This window comes from Notamacropus eugenii, chromosome 1, assembly GCF_028372415.1.
Source record: "Notamacropus eugenii isolate mMacEug1 chromosome 1, mMacEug1.pri_v2, whole genome shotgun sequence".
NCBI lineage: Eukaryota > Metazoa > Chordata > Mammalia > Diprotodontia > Macropodidae > Notamacropus > Notamacropus eugenii.
In genome coordinates this window covers 193,880,956-193,900,952 of record NC_092872.1, presented here as the reverse complement: position 1 = coordinate 193,900,952, position 19,997 = coordinate 193,880,956, and the positions used below count along the sequence as shown (strand labels likewise).

At 35.0% G+C, this 19,997-nt stretch overlaps 1 protein-coding gene across 7 annotated transcripts in view; it reads right to left on the bottom strand.

Annotated features, from left to right (window-relative positions):
- The window catches only part of ATRNL1 (attractin like 1), a 1,361,117-nt gene that overhangs the window by 1,264,056 nt on the left and 77,064 nt on the right, over positions 1-19,997 (bottom strand). For all 7 annotated transcript variants that reach the window (XM_072623397.1, XM_072623377.1, XM_072623406.1 and 4 more), the window contains exons 6-7: positions 9,004-9,178; positions 6,478-6,565 (exon numbers count right to left, since the gene is read on the bottom strand). In XM_072623397.1, the coding sequence (XP_072479498.1) occupies positions 6,478-6,565; positions 9,004-9,178 (263 nt within the window). The remainder of the gene's footprint in view (positions 1-6,477; positions 6,566-9,003; positions 9,179-19,997) is intronic.

The following is a 19,997-nucleotide window of genomic DNA, read 5'->3' as shown; positions in this document are numbered from 1 at the left end:
TATCATGTCTGGTCAATGGACATCTTTCATCTACTCTCTTCAAAAAGAAATGTTTTATTGAGGCTTTTTATCACTGTCATTTCCCAAAGAATGAAAATACCCTTTTGATGCCATAGAATTACCCTCATAACAAAGAGGCTTAAGAAAACCAACACATTTCCCAGGTCTGATAATGTATGCCTTATTCTATACCTATAGTTCCTCCCACTATACTGAGAGAAGATATATCAGTTACCATTTCCCTAGAGTCAAGATTGGTTTATTGACCATTTGCATGATTCAGAGTTCTTAATTCTTTCAACGTTGCTTTCTCTAAATAATTTTGGACATTGTGTAAAGTATTCTCTCATATAATTCGCTCTATTTCAGTTGTTAAAAGTGGTACCATGTTTCTCTGAATTCTTCATATTCATTTTTTCTTAGAAAACAAAAAAAAATCCATTTCTTTAATATAACATTTTTCTTTAGCGGTTCCTAAATTAATGAACAACAATTTTGTTTCCATTTGTTTGCAACCTCAAATAGTACAATGGCAGGGTATTTTTTTTTATATAGAACCTTTTCCTTTGTCTCTGACACCTTTGGGATATATGTCCAATTGTTGGAATACTATCTAAAGAGTATGGGTTCATGTCTTTTCTAATATAGCTCTAAATTATCTTCCACAAGGGACAGATTGTTTGAAATAATGATAGAGTTTACATAGTGCAGTTTTTACATGGTTTATAAATATTATCCCATTTGTTCCTCACAACAATTCCGGGAAGTAGGTACTATTATGGCAGGCAAGGGAGGGAGACAGAAGCTGAATGACTTGTCCAAGATTATACACATAGCAAGTCTATGAAACCAGACTTTAATTTTCCATTAACAGTGAATTAATGTGCTTGTTTTCCCACAGCCCAGACAACATTTGTCATTTTTGTCTTCAGTCATCCTTGCCAATTTGACTGGCTTGAAAAGGTTGACTTCTAGTGAAGATGGCAATCTGAATGAAGACCTTCCATTTTTCACATACTTACTCCAACAAATACTTGAAACTTGCAGCAGACCAAATAACAATCAAGAAATTCAATGAGAACTTCATAATAATGCAAGAACTTAAAAAAAAAATCCCAATGGTTTTCTAAGGCAAAATGCCTTCTACACTCAGAGAAAGAACTATGGAATTCATTCGCAGAATGTAGCAGATCATGTTCCTGTGTGTGTGTTTGTGTATTATGTTTTGATTTGGTATATGATTTCTTCCACTTATTTTAGTTCGTCTACAAAGCATGACCACAGTGAAAATGTATTCAATAGGAAAGTATATGTAGATCCTACATAGAATTGTATGCCATCTTGAGGAGGGAGCAGGGTAGGTGTGGGGGGGGGGGGGGGTTAAAATATAAATTTTATGGTAATGATTATAGAACATTAAAAAAATAAATTAAATTAAATTTTAAAAAAAAGAATTCAGTGAGAACCCATAAGTTATTTCTTCTCCCCAGATCTGTACAAAAATTTAGAACCTCATAGGAAATAGGAAAGAAGATGATCAGCAAGTTGGCACAATCACATATGCATCAATACTCTTTCTCACCCAATAGGTTGGTCAGAAAGCTCCAAGATGGGAATGCTGAAAACCCCATGGAACACCAATGACCAATTCAGCATGACAGAATTCAGAATAAGATAGCCCAGTGACTCCTAGGTTCCTGGCAATTTGTCCAGAGATAAAAAAGAGAGCTCTGAAGATCTAATGCCCTGAACTTCAGAAATCCAGAAGGGGAATTTTTGTGACATGGAACTAACTCTTTGAGGCAGATATCAGCACAGGACCCATGTGAACCATGGTGAGCCAAAATAAGACCAACACACTTCATTCAAAAGTGCAAGAAGGGTTGAAACCTGGCCCTGGCACAAAGACTCAATTAAGCAACAAAGGTTAGAATGAGCAAACCAAAGAAGGCCAATGACCAGAATTTTAAAAATTAATGTAGTTCAGGAGATCTACAAAAAGAGAGAAGATAACTATAATAACTGCAAAGAAGGAAAATTTGTTTAGCTTGTAGCATTTTATTCACAAGGACTACATGAATATCTACAAGAGGTGAAGGAAGAGATTAAAAAATTAAATAAAAGTTCTTGAAGAAAAAATGGAATGAGAATAAGGAGTTTAGAAAAGAAAAATATCAAATCTTGGCCAAGCAACAGAGCTCCTAAAAACTAAAAAGAGCAAAAAGAAATAAATGGCTCCAGGACATAGCCATAAATATTACAATAAAAACAGGAAGAGGAGGGGAGTGAAGGACATCAACAACAAAAACAACTAGGGTAGCTGGTATTTCTTTTTTCAAAACTCTCCTGGAAAATACATAAAGGAGAGGTCATTTAAGAATCATTGGACTTCCTGGAAACTATAACAAAAAATATAGATGTAATTTCTAAAGAAGTAATAAATAACAACTCCCAAGATAAAAAGAATCTACCAATCACCATTCAATTACCAACTGAAAGAAACCTAAAAGAAAAAGTTCTAGGATTACCATTAGCAAAATTCATAGCCCCACCATTAAGGAAAAAATATTAATCAGAAGGAATGAGTTTAAGTATCAAGGAACCATGGTCAGAAACAAACAAGACCTAGCATTTTCTATTAGAAAAGATCTTGAAACAAAATATTTCAAAAAGCCAAAGATATAGGCTTAAAATCAGGAATAACTGATCCTGCAAAGTCAAGTATAACCCCATAGTGAAAAAATGGACCTTTAATGGAAAGAGGACTTTTAAGCCTTCCCAATGAAAAGACTACTAAGAATTGTGGAATGCAAATTGAATTATAAAGCAGCAATCATCAAAAGTACTTGGTACTGGCTAAGGTATTATAATGCATTTTTGGTTAGTGTTAATATCATTTTGCTCCTTAATGGGCAGATCTTCCCCACCTATTAATGGACCTGCCCATTAAAGGGAGTTTGATTAGGGAAGATCTGTAGGAAGGCCAACACCTTTTGTTTATGAAGCATTGTTCTCAAGAGTTGTGATGTTCTGAAAAGTGTATAAGTACTCTGAGGTGAGGTTATACTTTAGGGATTAGTTTTTGGAAGAAGGTTTGTGTGCCAGATGAGACTCTGGGAAGCCACTAAGGAGCCCCCCAGCTTTGAAAACCCAGATGTTGGTGCTTTCTTCTCTGGTGTGTATGGTCAGACAGTTGGATCTGTCTGTTGATCTGTCAGACATTTGGAAGTATGTCTATTGACCTTTGATGTCTGTATTTTCTCTGAAGTTCAGGGTGCTGACTTCTCCCCCTGAACTAAGTGAATGATATATGTGCTTGATTAAAGTGATTGCTGACCCCTCAAAAGTTGCCTTTCCTTTTAGAAATGCAGATCTAAGAAGCTGTGATAGGCCCCACTATGTATGTCAGGATGCTTACTTGATACAAGGGAGTACATTCCACAGGCAAGGGAGAAACCAGTACAAAGGCAATACATATTATATGTGAGAACCAGTTAACAAACAGTTTGGCCAAACTAAGGAATGCAGAAAGGGCAGTAATAATATGACTGGAAAGGTTACTTGATCCCAGGGTTAAGAAGGGCTTTAAATATCAAAAGGTACATCAATATTTTATTCTAAAGGCAATGGAAGCCATGTGAGTTTAAGGAGCAAAGGAGTAATATGCTCAGAATTGGACTTAAAGAAAATCACTTTTGTAGCTGCAAGAAGGATAAACAGATAAAGGGAGAGAATTGAGGCAGAGAAACCAAGTAAGTATTTTAATAGTCCAGGAGAGAGATAGTAACTACATGAACCTGGGGGGTGATTTTGTGAGTATAGAAAGAGACATATGCAAGAGATATTATAATGGTAAAATTAAAAAGATAAATTGTATATAGAAGATAAGAGAGAAGGAAGAGTCAAGAATAAATCCTGGGAAATTAAGGATGCTACCGCCCTTTACAAAAGGAAGAAAGTTTCAAACAAGGGTGGGTAGTGCTGAGAAAAGTAATGAATTCTGTTTTTTACATATCAAGTTTTAAAAAGCCCATAGAATATCTTATTTGAAATTTTCAATGGACCATTATCCAAAAGATAAATTGCTTAAGTATATAATAGGCAGGTCTCAAAAGAAGTAAGCCAAGCTATCCATGACCATATGAAAAAATACTCCAAATAATTAATTAGAAAAGATATGCAAATTATAATTCTGAGGTTCCACTTCATTCCCATCATATTGACAAAGATGAACCTAAAAATGGAAGATGACAATTGTGGGTTATGGGAGGACAAGTACACCACCATTTCACCTGTGAACTGATCCAATCATGGTGTAAGGTGATAAACTGCATATACTTCTGGAACCACTAATAGCACTACTAGGTAAATACCCCAAAGAGATCCAAAAAAAGAGGGGTAGAGAAACCCACATATGCAAAAAATATTACTAGAAGTAGTTTGGGTTGTAGCAAAGAATAGGAGCAAAATAGGCATCCATTGGTTGGGGAATGGCTTAAAAACTTAGGGTATATTAATGTAATAGAATATTACTGAATCCTAGGAGATGAGAAAAGGGACAGATTCAATGAAATCTGGGAAGTCTTATATGAACTGATACAGACTGAAGTGAACAGAACCAGTAGAACAATTCATAACAAAAACACACCAATTTATACAATTAGAAAAGATAAACAACTGTCAGACTTATGAACTATGCTCAAACGTGACATTAGAAAAAAATGATAAAAGTAAAATTCTTAGTAGAATTGATGGATTAGGAATTCAGAATAAGATATACATATTCAGATGCAAATAGTGTGCAGACTTATTTGGTTTGATTATACTTATTTTTAGACTTTTTTGAGGGAGAGTTACAAGGGAGTTTTCAAGGATGACAACAATACTAGAAAATAAGAAGAAAAATTAACAATGAAACATTCAAAGACCAAAAGGAAGGTCAGAGAACACAGAGAAACAGAACAGTGTAACTATTATGTTTTTTTCAATGTTGCAATGTCATAGACATCAACAATATCACATACAATCTTTTTTTTTGCTCTTCTTTGTAGAATGAATTATTTATGTTTGTTGATGTTGGCCAAGTTCATAATGATACAAAGAAATGTTTAAATAAATGTTCAACAAGCAGTTGAGGAGCTGATGATTTAGAACTGAACCTCATAAAAAAGTCACTTGGGCTCGATATGTAGATGAGACTTGATTTAGGGGAAAAAAATAATAGAAGACTCCATTAGTTTACAGGGAGAGAAAGTTAGAAATAACAATTAGGACTTCACATACTTAATGAAATGTAAGTTCCTTGAGGGCAGAGATTATATTTAATTTTGTCTTTGTATCTCTAGGGTTATACATTCTGTAAATATTTCTTTGAACATGATAGGAACTTAATAAGTACTTATTAGATTGGGATTGGATTGGACTGGATTGAAGTACTAGTATTCTGAGTAATTTGAGGAACCATGATTTAAAATTTTTTGTTATCTTTCCCACAGTTCCTAAGATAGTACTCTACATGAAGCAGACACTTAAAAAAAGTGTTGTTCACTAACTAGAGCACTGGTATTATTCATTTAGATAATTCAAGTTATGCTCCAATGATGTGATTTTAAAAATTCTGGAAGAAAAAAACACAATAAGGACTAAAAACCTTCCTATTTACATCCCAAGATTAATATTATTTTCTCTAAATAGTTATGAGTTAAAGAAACTTGTTTATTTCTAAGATATGAGTCAGAACTCTATTTTATTTCTTGGACAATTTTCTGCCATCATTATGGGAAATTGCACTTCCAGGTTTTGATAATGACTTACACTTTACAGGAATAAGAGCAACACAGGTCCCTGAACTATGTGTTGTGACATTAATGGATATTTAACTTTTGTTTGAGCTGTTCAATTTAGTTTCAAATGCTTCTTGTAATAAATCTACATTTGGCAACAAATTCATTTCAATTGTCTAGAGTTCACGAAAGGGAGAGTATTTCACTATGAAAAAATATTTACCACACTGTAGGAAAGAAAAAATAATATTGATAATTCATTCCACAATGGAATTTCTCTTCATGAAAACCAAAAGAAGTAAATTAAAATATCCTGAACTATTCAGGAGGGATGAGACATGGATGTCACAAACTTGTCACTTAGCAGTTTTTCCTGCATAAAATTTTAATTTTGGGAGAGGAACAATTGTCTTTTTCAGAGAGACTGGTTTTCTGAAATACAGGCATATGCCTGAAGGTAAAGGTATATGAATTTAGGTAAAGGTATATGAATTTATATTATCTGTAAGGGATTTAACTTGCAGAAATGACAGCTCTATATCATGTGCAGAATGATTTAAAGGGATGGGCCAAACCCCCAAGAATGCTGAAATATTTATCATTTGAACTTCTAAATTTCATAAAAACTACATATAAATACCTACAATCATACGTGCATACATGCTAATTAAAAATCAAAGAGTAAAGTCCAAACCTGATATAAAGCAAGAGAGTGTCCATATCTCTGGAGAGGTCCTCTTGATACAGGTGCCACATTCCATATGCTGCTTTCTAAATTATAACTAAAAGATACATTTAAAAAAAAACATAAGTTAGCATATCTTTTAATTCAACTTGTTAAAAAACTTAATTTTTTTTACTTGTATTCCAAAATATATTAAATTTAATAACAAAAGAGTAACTCAAACTTCTACCCTAGAAATTTTTATAGGGAACAAAATAAAAATGAAACTGTCCTAAGCACATAAAATTCATTATCTTGATTTAAGAGATTCCTTGCTCTGCTCATACACTTGACTGTTAAGAGTACCACTTAACTCTCAACCCAACTGCTGACAGACCTTAAAGCATCAGGGAAAATCAAGAGCTCCCTGGTTTACATCCAGATACCATACTGCCTCACCTTTTGATCAGGATAATGTAGTAGGAAGAACCTAGATTTCAAATCAGTACCAGTGTTGATTCTGCCACGTAGCATCTGTGTGACCTTGGACAAATTATTTCACTTCTATCAGTTTCAATTTCCCCATTTGCAAAATTAAAGGACTGGGCTACATGATCTTTAAGATCACCTTCAATTCTAATGCCTTATGAAATGAGAAATATCTTTTTCACAAGAAGTTGAGGACCAATCCTGGAATAAGAATTTTGTCTTGTCATTATTTTTAATTTATTCTTTATTTGGGGGCAACTCAACACATATACTTCATATAAATTTATTTTGTACTAACACATTTCACCCAAAGACCATTTTTAAAAATGTTTTAATAGATCATTGGTACAATGTACAAAATGTTAGACCCATTCTTCAATTTTCTATTGACTACTTTTCCCTTGGAATATTATCATTATACTTTTATCCATATTGGCCAATCTTGATTTTTTTGTGTTAAGTTTTAATCTCACAACTGAATATAAATCAAGCTATAACTGGCACTAATGATTACTTTTAGAAGTTATTAAAATGACCCATAGCTGAACTGCATTCAGAATAACAAAGAATATTTTCTGTTCATGAATTCAGCAATAAAATTACTTCTAATATGATTCCTATAATTTTTAAAATGCAAATCTGAACAATCACTATCCCACCCAGAGAACAAAGTTCTAGAAAGGAAAAATGAATCCGTTTGCTGAAGTAATGTAAAAATTTAAAACAGAAATATTCAGTGCTGATTTTTAAATATATTTAATTAGCTCAAATAATGATATACAACTTTCATATCACTAGAATCCCTGGCATTTTTCAAAAACTATGTTTATTTTCATAGGTTGCTAATTTTCTTTCATTATTTCTCAATTTTTGCCTGCAGTCATATTTTCTTATGTCTTCAAGTTCATTTTACAGTTTCTTAAAAATTTTTTTAATTCATCCCACTAGCTCTTTTACCATCTTATTTTTATTTGGTCCTCAGTATCATTTATTTAGAATTCTTGCTGATCACATGAATCTTCCTCAGATTATTTCCCTTCATCTCCCTAGAATTCCATTTCCTTTAATTTGATATAACACATTTTCAATCAAACTTTTGAATCAATAACTCCCATCTTCCCCATGGCGAAAATTCATTTTGCCCCTCATTTTGCTGAATCTTCCCCCTTCTGATGCCTGATGTCAGAATCATAGACTATTAGAATTGAAAAGGGCCTTAGAATTCATCCCATTAACTTTACAAAGTAAAAAACTGAGACTCAGAAAGAGTATATGGTTTACTCAACATTATATACTATGGCAGAGCTAGATCCAAAAATCAGATCTTCTGACTCCTACTAAAGAAGTGGATTCCTGTCCCTTCCCACCAATATACCATGCCAAGTAGTACACAGACACTAGCATTAAAAAAACAGCAGCAACAACAACAAAAATGCACATTTGCCCACTAATGTAAATTCCTGCATTGGCCACTAATGAAGAAAGAGTAGAAAATTTCTTCTACAAAAAAAAAATTACATTTTCCCCTAGAAATTGCCATAGTTCACCACAGAAAGATACGTATTTTAAAAAAACACCTTTTTAAAGCACATGTTTGAATAATCAAAAATTGCAACCTAAAGATGCAAACTTTGGACAATTTCACAATAATTTCATAATAAAAAGTGACCTCAAAAATCATAATAATCAATAAAGTTATGGCTTTCCTCACTTGAAACTAGCATTATCTAAGTCATAAGCTAGGAAAAATCCTAATATCTTGAGAGTTTCAGGGTTGTTGTTGTTTTTTACCCCAAATCCCAGAGTCTCAAAATCTAAACACTGATATAATTTGGTAACTCTGATATAAACATGCCAAACAAGTAGAGTTTCATGGAATATATAATACATGCACATGTATGTATATCCTCCTAATTGATCTCATGTCCTCAAAGACATTATGTCAAAATAACTACATATTCACATTAGAAGCAATTTAATATGCAAAATAAGAGAATCATATTTATATAAGAGAAAACAATTTCTAAAATAAACTATTCATATCAAAATATGAGGAAGATAACTTACTTTAAGACCATTTGAAAAGAACTGTAGTTAAAAGTATATCCACCAATGACCCACATAAATTTTCCATGTAAAACTGCCTTATGTGAAGCCCGACCAACAGAGGGACTGAATGGTTTTACATTTGGAAGAATCCAGAAGGACTCCGTGGAAGGCACATTCAAAGAACAATCAGGACCTATTTTTAAAAAGATACCATGCAATAAAGTTTTAAGTAGCAGAAATACAAAATATGGATTAAAAAAGTTAAAATGATCAATAATTTTCACACTGATAAAATGTAATTTATAACATTTAATCAGGCCACATTTTTTTAAAAAACTGACAGGATAAAATTATTATATATAACATTATATTTGTAAAATAAATTCCATTACAATCAGAGTTTGAAAGAAAATTATCTGTATTATATGCAAATTCCAATTTACTTTGGTATATGCTATACTGTACATATGATAGGGAAAGCTAATATTACTATTTGGTTCAGGATATATTGTCCCACCAAAGTCCTACTCCTTTGCCTCATGGGCAGGAGGTACAGAGAGACAACTTCAGATTCTCAAAGACTGTGACAACATAGCACAAGCTAGGGTAGATCTTGCACCATAAAAATCTTTCCAGCATAGTCCTGATAATAGACTATGTCTCTTGCCCAAGAACAGGTCTTTCTAATAGTGTAGAGCTTCACCACCAATTATTTGGCCATTGCAACCCTAGTAACCAAAAAAGAAAAAAGCTACAAAATGGCCATCAGTATTGTGCAAGCCTTTTAGCTCCTTCTGAGACATTCCTTAAAGAAGCAAAAAAAAAAAAAAAAATGGACACAGGGTGCTCAAAATCATGCAGGTTTCAATACAGTCTATACATCTTGCCTGTTGTTGTTCTAAACATAAAATCTTAATCCAATAACTAATAAATCAACATGAAGGATATAAATCATATCAATTTTGACATCATCATTATAAATGAACAAGAAAAACATAAATGTGACTAAATGAAAGGATGGTTTCATATGTTCTTCTTAGAGAAGCAAATAAAAGAGATTGGTGGAATTGGTTTCATTGTATATCCAAAGGTGACAAAAAACATTTCAAGGGATACTGGGTCATCTTACCTTTTAGTGATCATGGTTAGCATAAGCAAAAACAAAAACAAAAAAAACCCACTATAATGAAGATGATTGTAGCTTATGCACCAATATCCATTACAAAGGATGAGGAATTAGAGAATCACATGAAGAATTCAATGAAAAGCTCCAAATTAAATCAATATATATTTTAACAGCTGATGACTTCAATGTAAAAGTGGTCATAAGAAAAGATGGTGAAAAATGTGTTGTAAGATATGATACAAGATAAAGAAATTATCTTCCCTTCTCTATCTTCTTCTGTGAGTTTATCTATGTTCTCAAAATACCTCCATTATCTCTATATAGATGACTCCAATATTTATATTTCCAGCATAGAATTCTTTTCCAAGGATCATATCCAACCATACTTCCAGTTTAACATATATCTCCCAAAACATCTCTATTTCCTTATGGTTATAAACAATAATCTTAAATTCCTCCATCCCGGTACCAAATCTAGTGTTTTACAAAATCCCATCATTTCTAAACCTCTGATATTTCTTGCTTCCATAAAACCTATACATTCCTCCTTCCAACAACCTAGTTCAAGTCATTATCTCTCACCAGGGTTAGAACAATAACCTCCTGCTTTCTTCATCTTCAGCCTCTTCCCCCTCCAATCAATCCTACACCCTATGGCTATATTAATTTCCCTAATACACAGCTCTGATCACATCATTCCACTGTTAAGAAATTTTCATTGGTTGACCACTGTCTACTACATAAAATACAAATTATTTAGCCTAGTATATAAGGCCTTACAAACTTTTTCTCCACATTATCCTTCCAGACTTATTTTACATTTCTTTTACGTATACTATGGTCCAGGCTAATCATCACCATTCATAATCTTTTACTCTTTCACTCAGTACTTCTGCTCATATAATTTCCTACATGTACAATGTCTTTCCCCATCTGCATCTGTTTAAATTCTACTAAACTTTCAAGGTTTGATCAAATGACAAAAGTCAATTTAACCCATTTATTAAGCGCATGTACAAAAACAAACAAAAAAAAAAACACACAAAAAAAAGTCCTTGCTATCAGGAGCTTATATTCTACTGTAAAGACTTCCTTGATACCCTCACTGGAAATAAACCCACAAAAACCTTTAGCACTTTCTTTTGTATTTTTCTTATCCCCTCATTACATTCAACTTATTTTATGAGTTATTTGTATTCATGTCTTATCTTCCCTAAAAGATCAGTGATTTATTTGTGGTCAGAAAAGGTGTTTTACTCATCTAGTTGTTCCACTCAGCACCCATTTACAAGCAATAGGTATAAAGTCTATAAAGTTTTCTGAACTGAGTTATCCCATTCACTTTCCCTAGGATATTTGTACTTGGATAAGAATCAATGTCATACTATATCCCAAGGAGATCATAAATATGGGGAAAGGACCCACATATACAAAAATATTTATAGCAGCTTTTTTGTGGCAGCAAAGAACTGGAAATTAAGGGGAGGCCCATCAATTGGGGAACAAGTTGTTGTGTATGAATTAATGGAATACTATTGAGTTATAAGAAATGATGAGCAGACAGACTTCAGAAAAACCTGAAAAGACTTATATTAACTGATATGAGGTAAGCAAAACCAAGGGAACATTGTACACAGTTAAACCATGTTGTATGATGATTAACCTTGATAGACTTAGCTCTTCTCAGCAATGCAATGTCTAAGACAACTCTAAAAGACTCATGATGGAAAATGCTATTTACATCCAGAGAAAGAACTATGGAGTCTGAATGCAAATTGAAGCATACTATTTACTCTCTCTTTTTCTGTTTTGTTTCTTCTTTCTTGTGGTTCATCCAATTGGTTCTAATTCTACTTTAGAACATGACTAATATGAAAATATGCTTAATATGAATGTATATGTAGTGCCTATATCAGATTGCCTGCTATTTTGGGGAGGGGGAGGAGAGGGAGGTAGAGAAAATTTAAAACAAAAGTTTGCGGAAATGAACCTTGAAACCTAAAAATAAATATTTTTTTTTAAAAAAAAGAACCAATGCCACAAATAAATATTTAAAGACACATTTCCATAGATAAAATTTTCAGTATCAAAAACAGGATGGTCAGATGGGACCTGTGATTCACAAGTCATCAACTATGTAACCATGGAACTACATACACATAAGGCTTTAATTTTTCAATTGATTATTAGAATTACTTTTAAAAGATTTAATATTCAGGAATCAACAAGCTCTTATTTAGAGAATATTATATGGCAGGCAGCATTCCAGGCACTGAAAACATAAAGGTAAAAAGGAAACAATTGCTGCTACAAGGAGCTTACATTCCATGCAAAGGGGAAGTTGACATCCATAAGTATATAAAAAAATATGCAAAATATATACATTGCTAGGTTTTGGGATAAGACAGAGAAACATTAGGAAATTTTAAAAGGCCTCACATAGCATTCAAAGAATGGATAAGCAGAGGGCGGGGAGAACCTGCAGCCTTGAGGCCACATGTGACCCTGGGTGAAAGGTGGTATTTTTGTTTTACTTTTCTCCAGGAGAGGATGAGAGGTAGGAGGCCCTTAGTGAAAAGGCCGCACTTGAGGGCCTAGAGGGTCACATGTGGCCTTAAGGTCTCAGGTTCCCCACCCCTGGATAAGTAATTTCCAGCAAATTTTGAAGGACACTAGGGATCCTAAGTGGCAGAAGCTAAGAAACAATGCATTCTGGGCTTGATGTACAGAGCCAAGAAACAGAATTTTTTTCTGTAAGGAACAGCAAGAATTCCATTTTTACTGGAATGCAGAATGTGTAAAGTAGCCTAATGTCTAAGTTTGGAAAGGAAGGTTTAAGGGAGAATGGAAGGGTTTAAATAACAGGGGAGTTTATATTTGATCCTGGGTCAATGGGAAGCTACTAGAGTTGGCTCAGCAGGAGCCTCTTGTTTCTGTTGATGTAATACCCATATGACCCTTAACATCTTACTGTCTAAGACAACTTTCTAAGACTCTTAAGTTATAGCCTGTTTGCCAGTATGCATTGGTAAAGAGAGTTTCCATGCCAGGAATTCCACACATTGATGAAATTAGAGATCTAGACAAAAAAATTGTACAAGTCATTTCACTCTGACTTTTAAGTATCCATTATTTTATGGAAGAGGCAAGTTATAGAAATTTACTTTAGTTTTAGTGAAGAAAATTTTATTTTCCTTCTCACTATTTCTGAACTGATTGTCAGCTATGTATATGTATATGTGTGTGTGTGTGTGTGTGTGTGTGTGTGTGTGTGTGTGTGTGTATAGGCTTTATTGATCATATTTTTCTGACTTCTAATTCTTTTTTGGCAACTGTTCTCAGCCCTTTTTCTCCACTTCCTTCCTTCCTAGACCATAGAAATTTTAATATTCTGGGGTACCTCTAGATTCCACTACCAAGACAAATTTGCTCCCTTCCTTTTTTTTGAATATTGACAATCTGATAATATTGAAACTGGGTTGTTCCAGTAAGCCTTGATAATAGTTGCTCTATTTCAACCTGAAAATATCCAAATTCAGGTCTCAAGTTTTAGAACCTCATTCTGTTGATTCTAAAAGTTTGAAATATCATAGAATTAGTTTATTTGAATGAAGCACATGGATAGTTTTCTCTTATTTCATTCTGCTTTTGTTTGGTAGTTGTTTAGGCCCTTTTCTTGACTACCTTTTCAATTTCTGGAGCCATCCTTAACTGTAAGCTGAGGGGAGGGGGCAGGTGGTATTTGTGTTTTGTTTTTCTCCAGAAGGGGATGAAAAGAGGGAGAAAAGAATAGCCTTATTTCTTATTTATTAATGTTAGAAGAATGAAATAGTGGATAGAGGGTCAAAGAAGAACTGGGTTCAAGCCCTACCTTTCATTTATACTAGTTACTTAGACAAGCCATTTGACCTCTTAGACAACTCTCCAAGGTAAAATTTGCAATGAAGGTGTAAATCTATATCTTTAAAAAGAGTTTCTTCATAGGAAACTTCCCTTTTAATAAAAAAAAAAAAAGGTGGTGAAGAAGGGAAAAATCAACCCATTTTCAAATAAATTTGCTATTTACAGATCATTGAGGATATTTTTTTAGGGATTATAAGTTTCCACAGAAGACGAAAGACATCCAATAATGCAGTTGTGTGTAAATGCCTTTGCCCAGAATGGTTTAACTCAAATTAAACTTTTGAGTTAATTTGAGACACAGGAGCATGAGGAGGAAAGTGCAGGAAAAGATAAAAAAAATACCCTGCTCAGCTAGTAGCCAGGGTGCACCAGACTCCTTTCATCTCTCCCTTCATGAGTAATAATAATAATCCCCGAGGCAGCTGAGAAAAGGACGAGAGTGTGTGCATCAGAGAGGTCTTGGCTTATGTGTATCTTGTTGGTTTCTCATTTCTAATCTCAAAAGCAGAGAGGTGCCTAATTAGATAGACTGTATAAGACATGAGAGTTTCGATTTTTAAAGGTTTTAGGCCTAGATTTCAGAAAAACTAGGCGGGGGATTCTGGCAAAGTGAAAGTATGTCTCTAGAAACGAACAACCTATGGCAAGGAAAGACAGAAAAATTTTCTGGACTGCCACACTTAACCTATCTACAAACAAGTCAATCAGCCTTCTCCAGATTTAAAAAGCATTACGGATCTTAATCCTTAATAAAATAAAAAACCAGAGTCTCTTTAAAAGGATATATTAACTATGATTAAAGAATCATGCTACCTATATGTGAGATAAACAAAATAAAACCATGAAACAGAAATTTTAAGATTTTGGTTTTGCTGAATTAGAAAAGCAAGTTTAAACAAGTAGTTACCACTATCATAGATATTTCTTTAACTTGCTAGTCCAAACTTAGAGTTAATATTTTTTTGCTTAGGAGGGAACATTCATTGTTGCCTGATTTTCTTATGGAAAGGAAAATACTACCTTGTGCTTTCCTTGAATACTTGAAATTTTATATAAATATAAAGAGGATAAGGCTGGGAAAAGGACATGGGATTTCACTGATATAGAGAACTCTCTACTAACTCAAGTTGGTACCTAATTCTAAAATGTAAATGTTTAATTCTATAATATTTGTACATCAAATGGTTAAATTTTAGCTAAAAGAACTGTGTAAAGATTATATATTATCTATAAAGAATAGACTTTCCTAAGGCAGATAAAACTTAGAATGCTTCTGTAAAATAAATGTTATAAAATGGCCTTCTGATGGTCAATACTGCCACCTTATGGCAAATGCTAAATTCTATGCCCCAGGAGATTAAAGCTAGTCCTTTGAAATGTTTTAAAACTCCAAACAACTATATCTTGGTAATCCAATATTTAAAATACTGAAATGAAAACTTTCCCCCAATATTTAGGTACAATACTTCTCAAAAAAGGGTGATAATATTACTTGGGTGATAAAGATTTCATGTAACATTTCTTAATGTAAAACTATGGATTATCTTGATGATAAAACTGAATTTTTAAAAATCATTGTTTTCTAACTTTCTTATCAAGGTTTTAACATATATTTAATCAATGTGAAAATCAGGGATTATATGCAAAAATAAATTGACATGGGGGCGGAGCCAAGATGGTGGAGTAGAAAGACACATATACAGAGACTCCCTGACACAGCCCATAAAATACCTGTAGAGAGGGACTCTCAACAAATTTTGGAGCAGCAGAAGCAGAGAACAATAGAGTGGAGGAGATTTCTAGCCCAGGGTGACCTGAAAGGCCCACGGGAAACATCTGTTGCACCAGAGGAGGGCGGGCCCAGCGATGCAGCTCCCAAATAGCCCTCAGGAGCTGAATCTCCAGTCGCAGCAGCAGCAGCAGCAGCACTGGGTTCCCAGATCCCTCAACCCACAGGCGCCAAAGGTCACTGACAGGGTTTTTTCAGCTGGCCAGGAAGGGAGAAGGGCCTTCCATAGCTCTGGCCTTAGGCAGGCTCCACAGAGGGTACATCAGCAGGCGTAGCAGCAGTATCCATTGTTGGAGCATAAAAACTTCAGGGGCACAGAGGAGCTGAGTCTTGCCTTGGCCCTGGGTGGAGGCCCTGGGGGAGCAGGTCTTTGTCTCACACTGAATGGCAGCCCTGCCAGTCCAGTTTATCTGAAATCAGCCCTCAGTGCTGACTTGGCGGAACTGGAGGCCAGGTGACTGTGGAGAGGCAACTGCTAAGATTCTGGGCACAAAAAATCCCTCCCTCCATGCAGACCAGTACACAATTGTGCCACCTTGGAGTAACTGAGATCTTACAGATTCCCAGAGTATACCCTACTCTTGACAAAGGACCCAAAAGTCAAGGAACTGGTTGGGAAAGTGCCCAAAAAAGAGAAAAAAAAATGACACTATAGAAGGTTACTTTCTTGGTGAACAGATATCTTCTCCCATCCTTTTGGAAGAGAAAGAACAATGCTTACCATCAGGGAAAGACATAAAAGTCAAAGCTTCTGTATCCCAAACATCCAAAATAAATATGGAATGGTCTCAGGCCATGGAAGAGCTCAAAAAGGATTTTGAAAATCAAGTATGAGAGGTGGAGGAAAAATTGGGAAAAGAAATGAGAGAGATGCAAGAAAAGCATGAAAAGCAGGTCAACACTTTGCTAAAGAAGACCCAAAAAAATGCTTAAGAAAATAACACCTTTAAAAATAGGCTAACTCAATTGGCAAAGGAGGTCCAAAAAGCCAATGAGGAGAAGAATGCTGTAAAAAGCAGAATTAGCCAAATAGAAAAGGAGGTTCAAAAGCTCACTGAAGAAAATAGTTCTTTAAAAATTAGAATGGAACAGATGGAGGCTAATGACTTTATGAGAAACCAAGAAATCACAAAACAAAACCAAAAGAGTGAAAAAATGAAAGATAATGTGAAATATCTCATTGGAAAAACAACTGACCTGGAAAATAGATCCAGGAGAGACAACTTAAAAATTATGGGACTGCCTGAAAGCCATGATCAAAAAAAAGAGCCTAGACATCATCTTTCATGAAATTATCAAGGAAAACTGCCCTCAGATTCTAGAACCAGAGGGCAAAATAAGTATCCAAGGAATCCACCGATCACCACCTGAAAGAGATCCAAAAAGAGAAACTCCTAGGAACATTGTGGCCAAATTCCAAAGTTCCCTGGTCAAGGAGAAAATATTGCAAGCAGCTAGAAAGAAACAATTCAAGTATTGTGGAAATACAATCAGGATAACACAAGATCTAGCAGCTTCTACATTAAGGGATCAAAAGGCATGGGATATGATATTCCAGAAGTCAAAGGAACTAGAACTAAAACCAAGAATCACCTACCCAGCAAAACTGAGTATAATACTTCAGGGGAAACAATGGTCCTTCAATGTAATCAAGGACTGAGACCAGAGCTGAAAAGAAAATTTGACTTTCAAACACAAGAATGAAGAGAAGCATGAAAAGGTAAAGAGCAAAGAGAAGTCATAAGGGACTTTACTAAAGTTGAACTGTTTACATTCCTACATGGAAAGACAATATTTGTAACTCTTGAAACTTTTCAGTATCTGGGTAGTTGGTGGGATTACATACACCCACACACACACACACACACACACACACACACATGCGCACACACGCGCACACAGAGACAGAGAGCACAGGGTGAATTGAATAAGATGGGATCATATTTAAGCAGTGAGAGAGAAATATATTGGGAGAAAGGGAGAAATAGAATGGGGCAAATTATCTCTCATAAGAGAAGCAGGCAAAAGACTTTTTAGTGGAGGGAAAAAGAGGAGAGGTGAGAGAAAAACATGAAGTTTACTCTCATCACACTTGACTCAAGGAAGGAACAAAATACACACTCATTTTGATATGAAAACCTATCTTGCAATACAGGAAAGTGGGGGAGAAGGGGATAAGCAGGGTGGGAGGATGATGGAAGGGAGGGCAATAGGAGGAGGGGGCAATCTGAGGTCAACACTGTTGGGGAGGGATAGGATCAAAAGAGAGAATAGATGCAATGGGGGGCAGGATAAGATGGAGGGAAATATAGTTAGTTTTACACAACACAACTATCATGGAAGTCATTTGCAAAACTACACAGATATGGACTATATTGAATTGCTTGCCTTACCAAAGGGAATGGGTGGGGAGGGAGGGATGAAGAGAAGTTGGAACTCAAAGTTATAGGAACAACTGTCGAGTACTGTTCTTGCTACTAGGAAATAAGAAATACAGGTAATGGGGTACAGAAAGTTATCTGACCCTACAGGACAAAAGAGAAGATGGGGACAAGGGAAAGGAGGGATGATAGAAGAGAGGGCAGATTGGTGATAGGGGCAATCAGAATGCTTAGCATTTTGGGGTGGGGGGAGGGGATAAATGGGGAGAAAATTTGGAACCCAAAATTTTTTGAAAATGAATGTTAAAAGTTAAATAAATAAATTTAATAAAAAATAGGCTAACTCAATTGGCAAAGGAGGTCCAAAAAGTCAATGAGGAGAAGAATGCTGTAAAAAGCAGAATTAGCCAAATAGAAAAGGAGGTTCAAAAGCTCACTGAAGAAAATAGTTCTTTAAAAATTAGAATGGAACAGATGGAGGCTAATGACTTTATGAGAAACCAAGAAATCACAAAACAAAACCAAAAGAATGAAAAAATGAAAGATAATGTGAAATATCTCATTGGAAAAACAACTGACCTGGAAAATAGATCCAGGAGAGACAACTTAAAAATTATGGGACTGCCTGAAAGCCATGATCAAAAAAAGAGCCTAGACATCATCTTTCATGAAATTATCAAGGAAAACTGCCCTCAGATTCTAGAACCAGAGGGCAAAATAAGTATCCAAGGAATCCACTGATCACCACCTGAAAGAGATCCAAAAAGAGAAACTCCTAGGAACATTGTGGCCAAATTCCAGAGTTCCCTGGTCAAGGAGAAAATATTGCAAGCAGCTAGAAAGAAACAATTCAAGTGTTGTGGAAATACAATCAGGATAACACAAGATCTAGCAGCTTCTACATTAAGGGATCAAAAGGCATGGGATATGATATTCCAGAAGTCAAAGGAACTAGAACTAAAACCAAGAATCACCTACCCAGCAAAACTGAGTATAACACTTCAGGGGAAAATATGGTCATTCAATGAAATAGAGGACTTTCAAGCATTCTTGATGAAAAGACCAGAGCTGAAAAGAAAATTTGACTTTCAAACACAAGAATGAAGAGAAGCATGAAAAGGTAAAGAGCAAAGAGAAGTCATAAGGGACTTACTAAAGTTGAACTATTTACATTCCTACAGGGAAAAACAATATTTGTAACTCTTGAAACTTTTTTCAGTATCTGGGTAGTTGGTGGGATTACACACACACACACACACACACACACACACACACACACACATTCACACACATACACATAGAGAGAGAGACAGAGAGCACAGGGTGAATTGAATAAGATGGGATCATATTTAAGCAGTGAGAGAGAAATATATTGGGAGGAGAAAGGGACAAATTGAATGGGGCAAATTATCTCTCATAAAAGAGGCAAGTAAAAGATTTTTCAGTGGAGGGGAAAAGGGGGGTGGTGAGAGAAAAAACATGAAGCTTGCTCTCATCACATTCAACTAAAGGAAGGAATAAAATGCATATTCATTTTGGTATGAAAACCTATCTTACAATACAGGATAGTGGGGGAGAAGGGGATAAGCAGGGTGGAGGGGATAATGGAAGGGAGGGCAGTGGGAGGAGGGAACACTCTTGGGGAGCAATAGGATCAAAAGAGAAAATAGAAGAAACAGGGGGCAGGACAGGATGGAGGGAAATATAGTCTTATACAACACAACTATTATGGAAGTCATTTGCAAAACTACACAGATATGGACTATATTGAAGTGCTTGCCTTCCCAAAGGGAATGGGTGGGGAGGGAGGGAT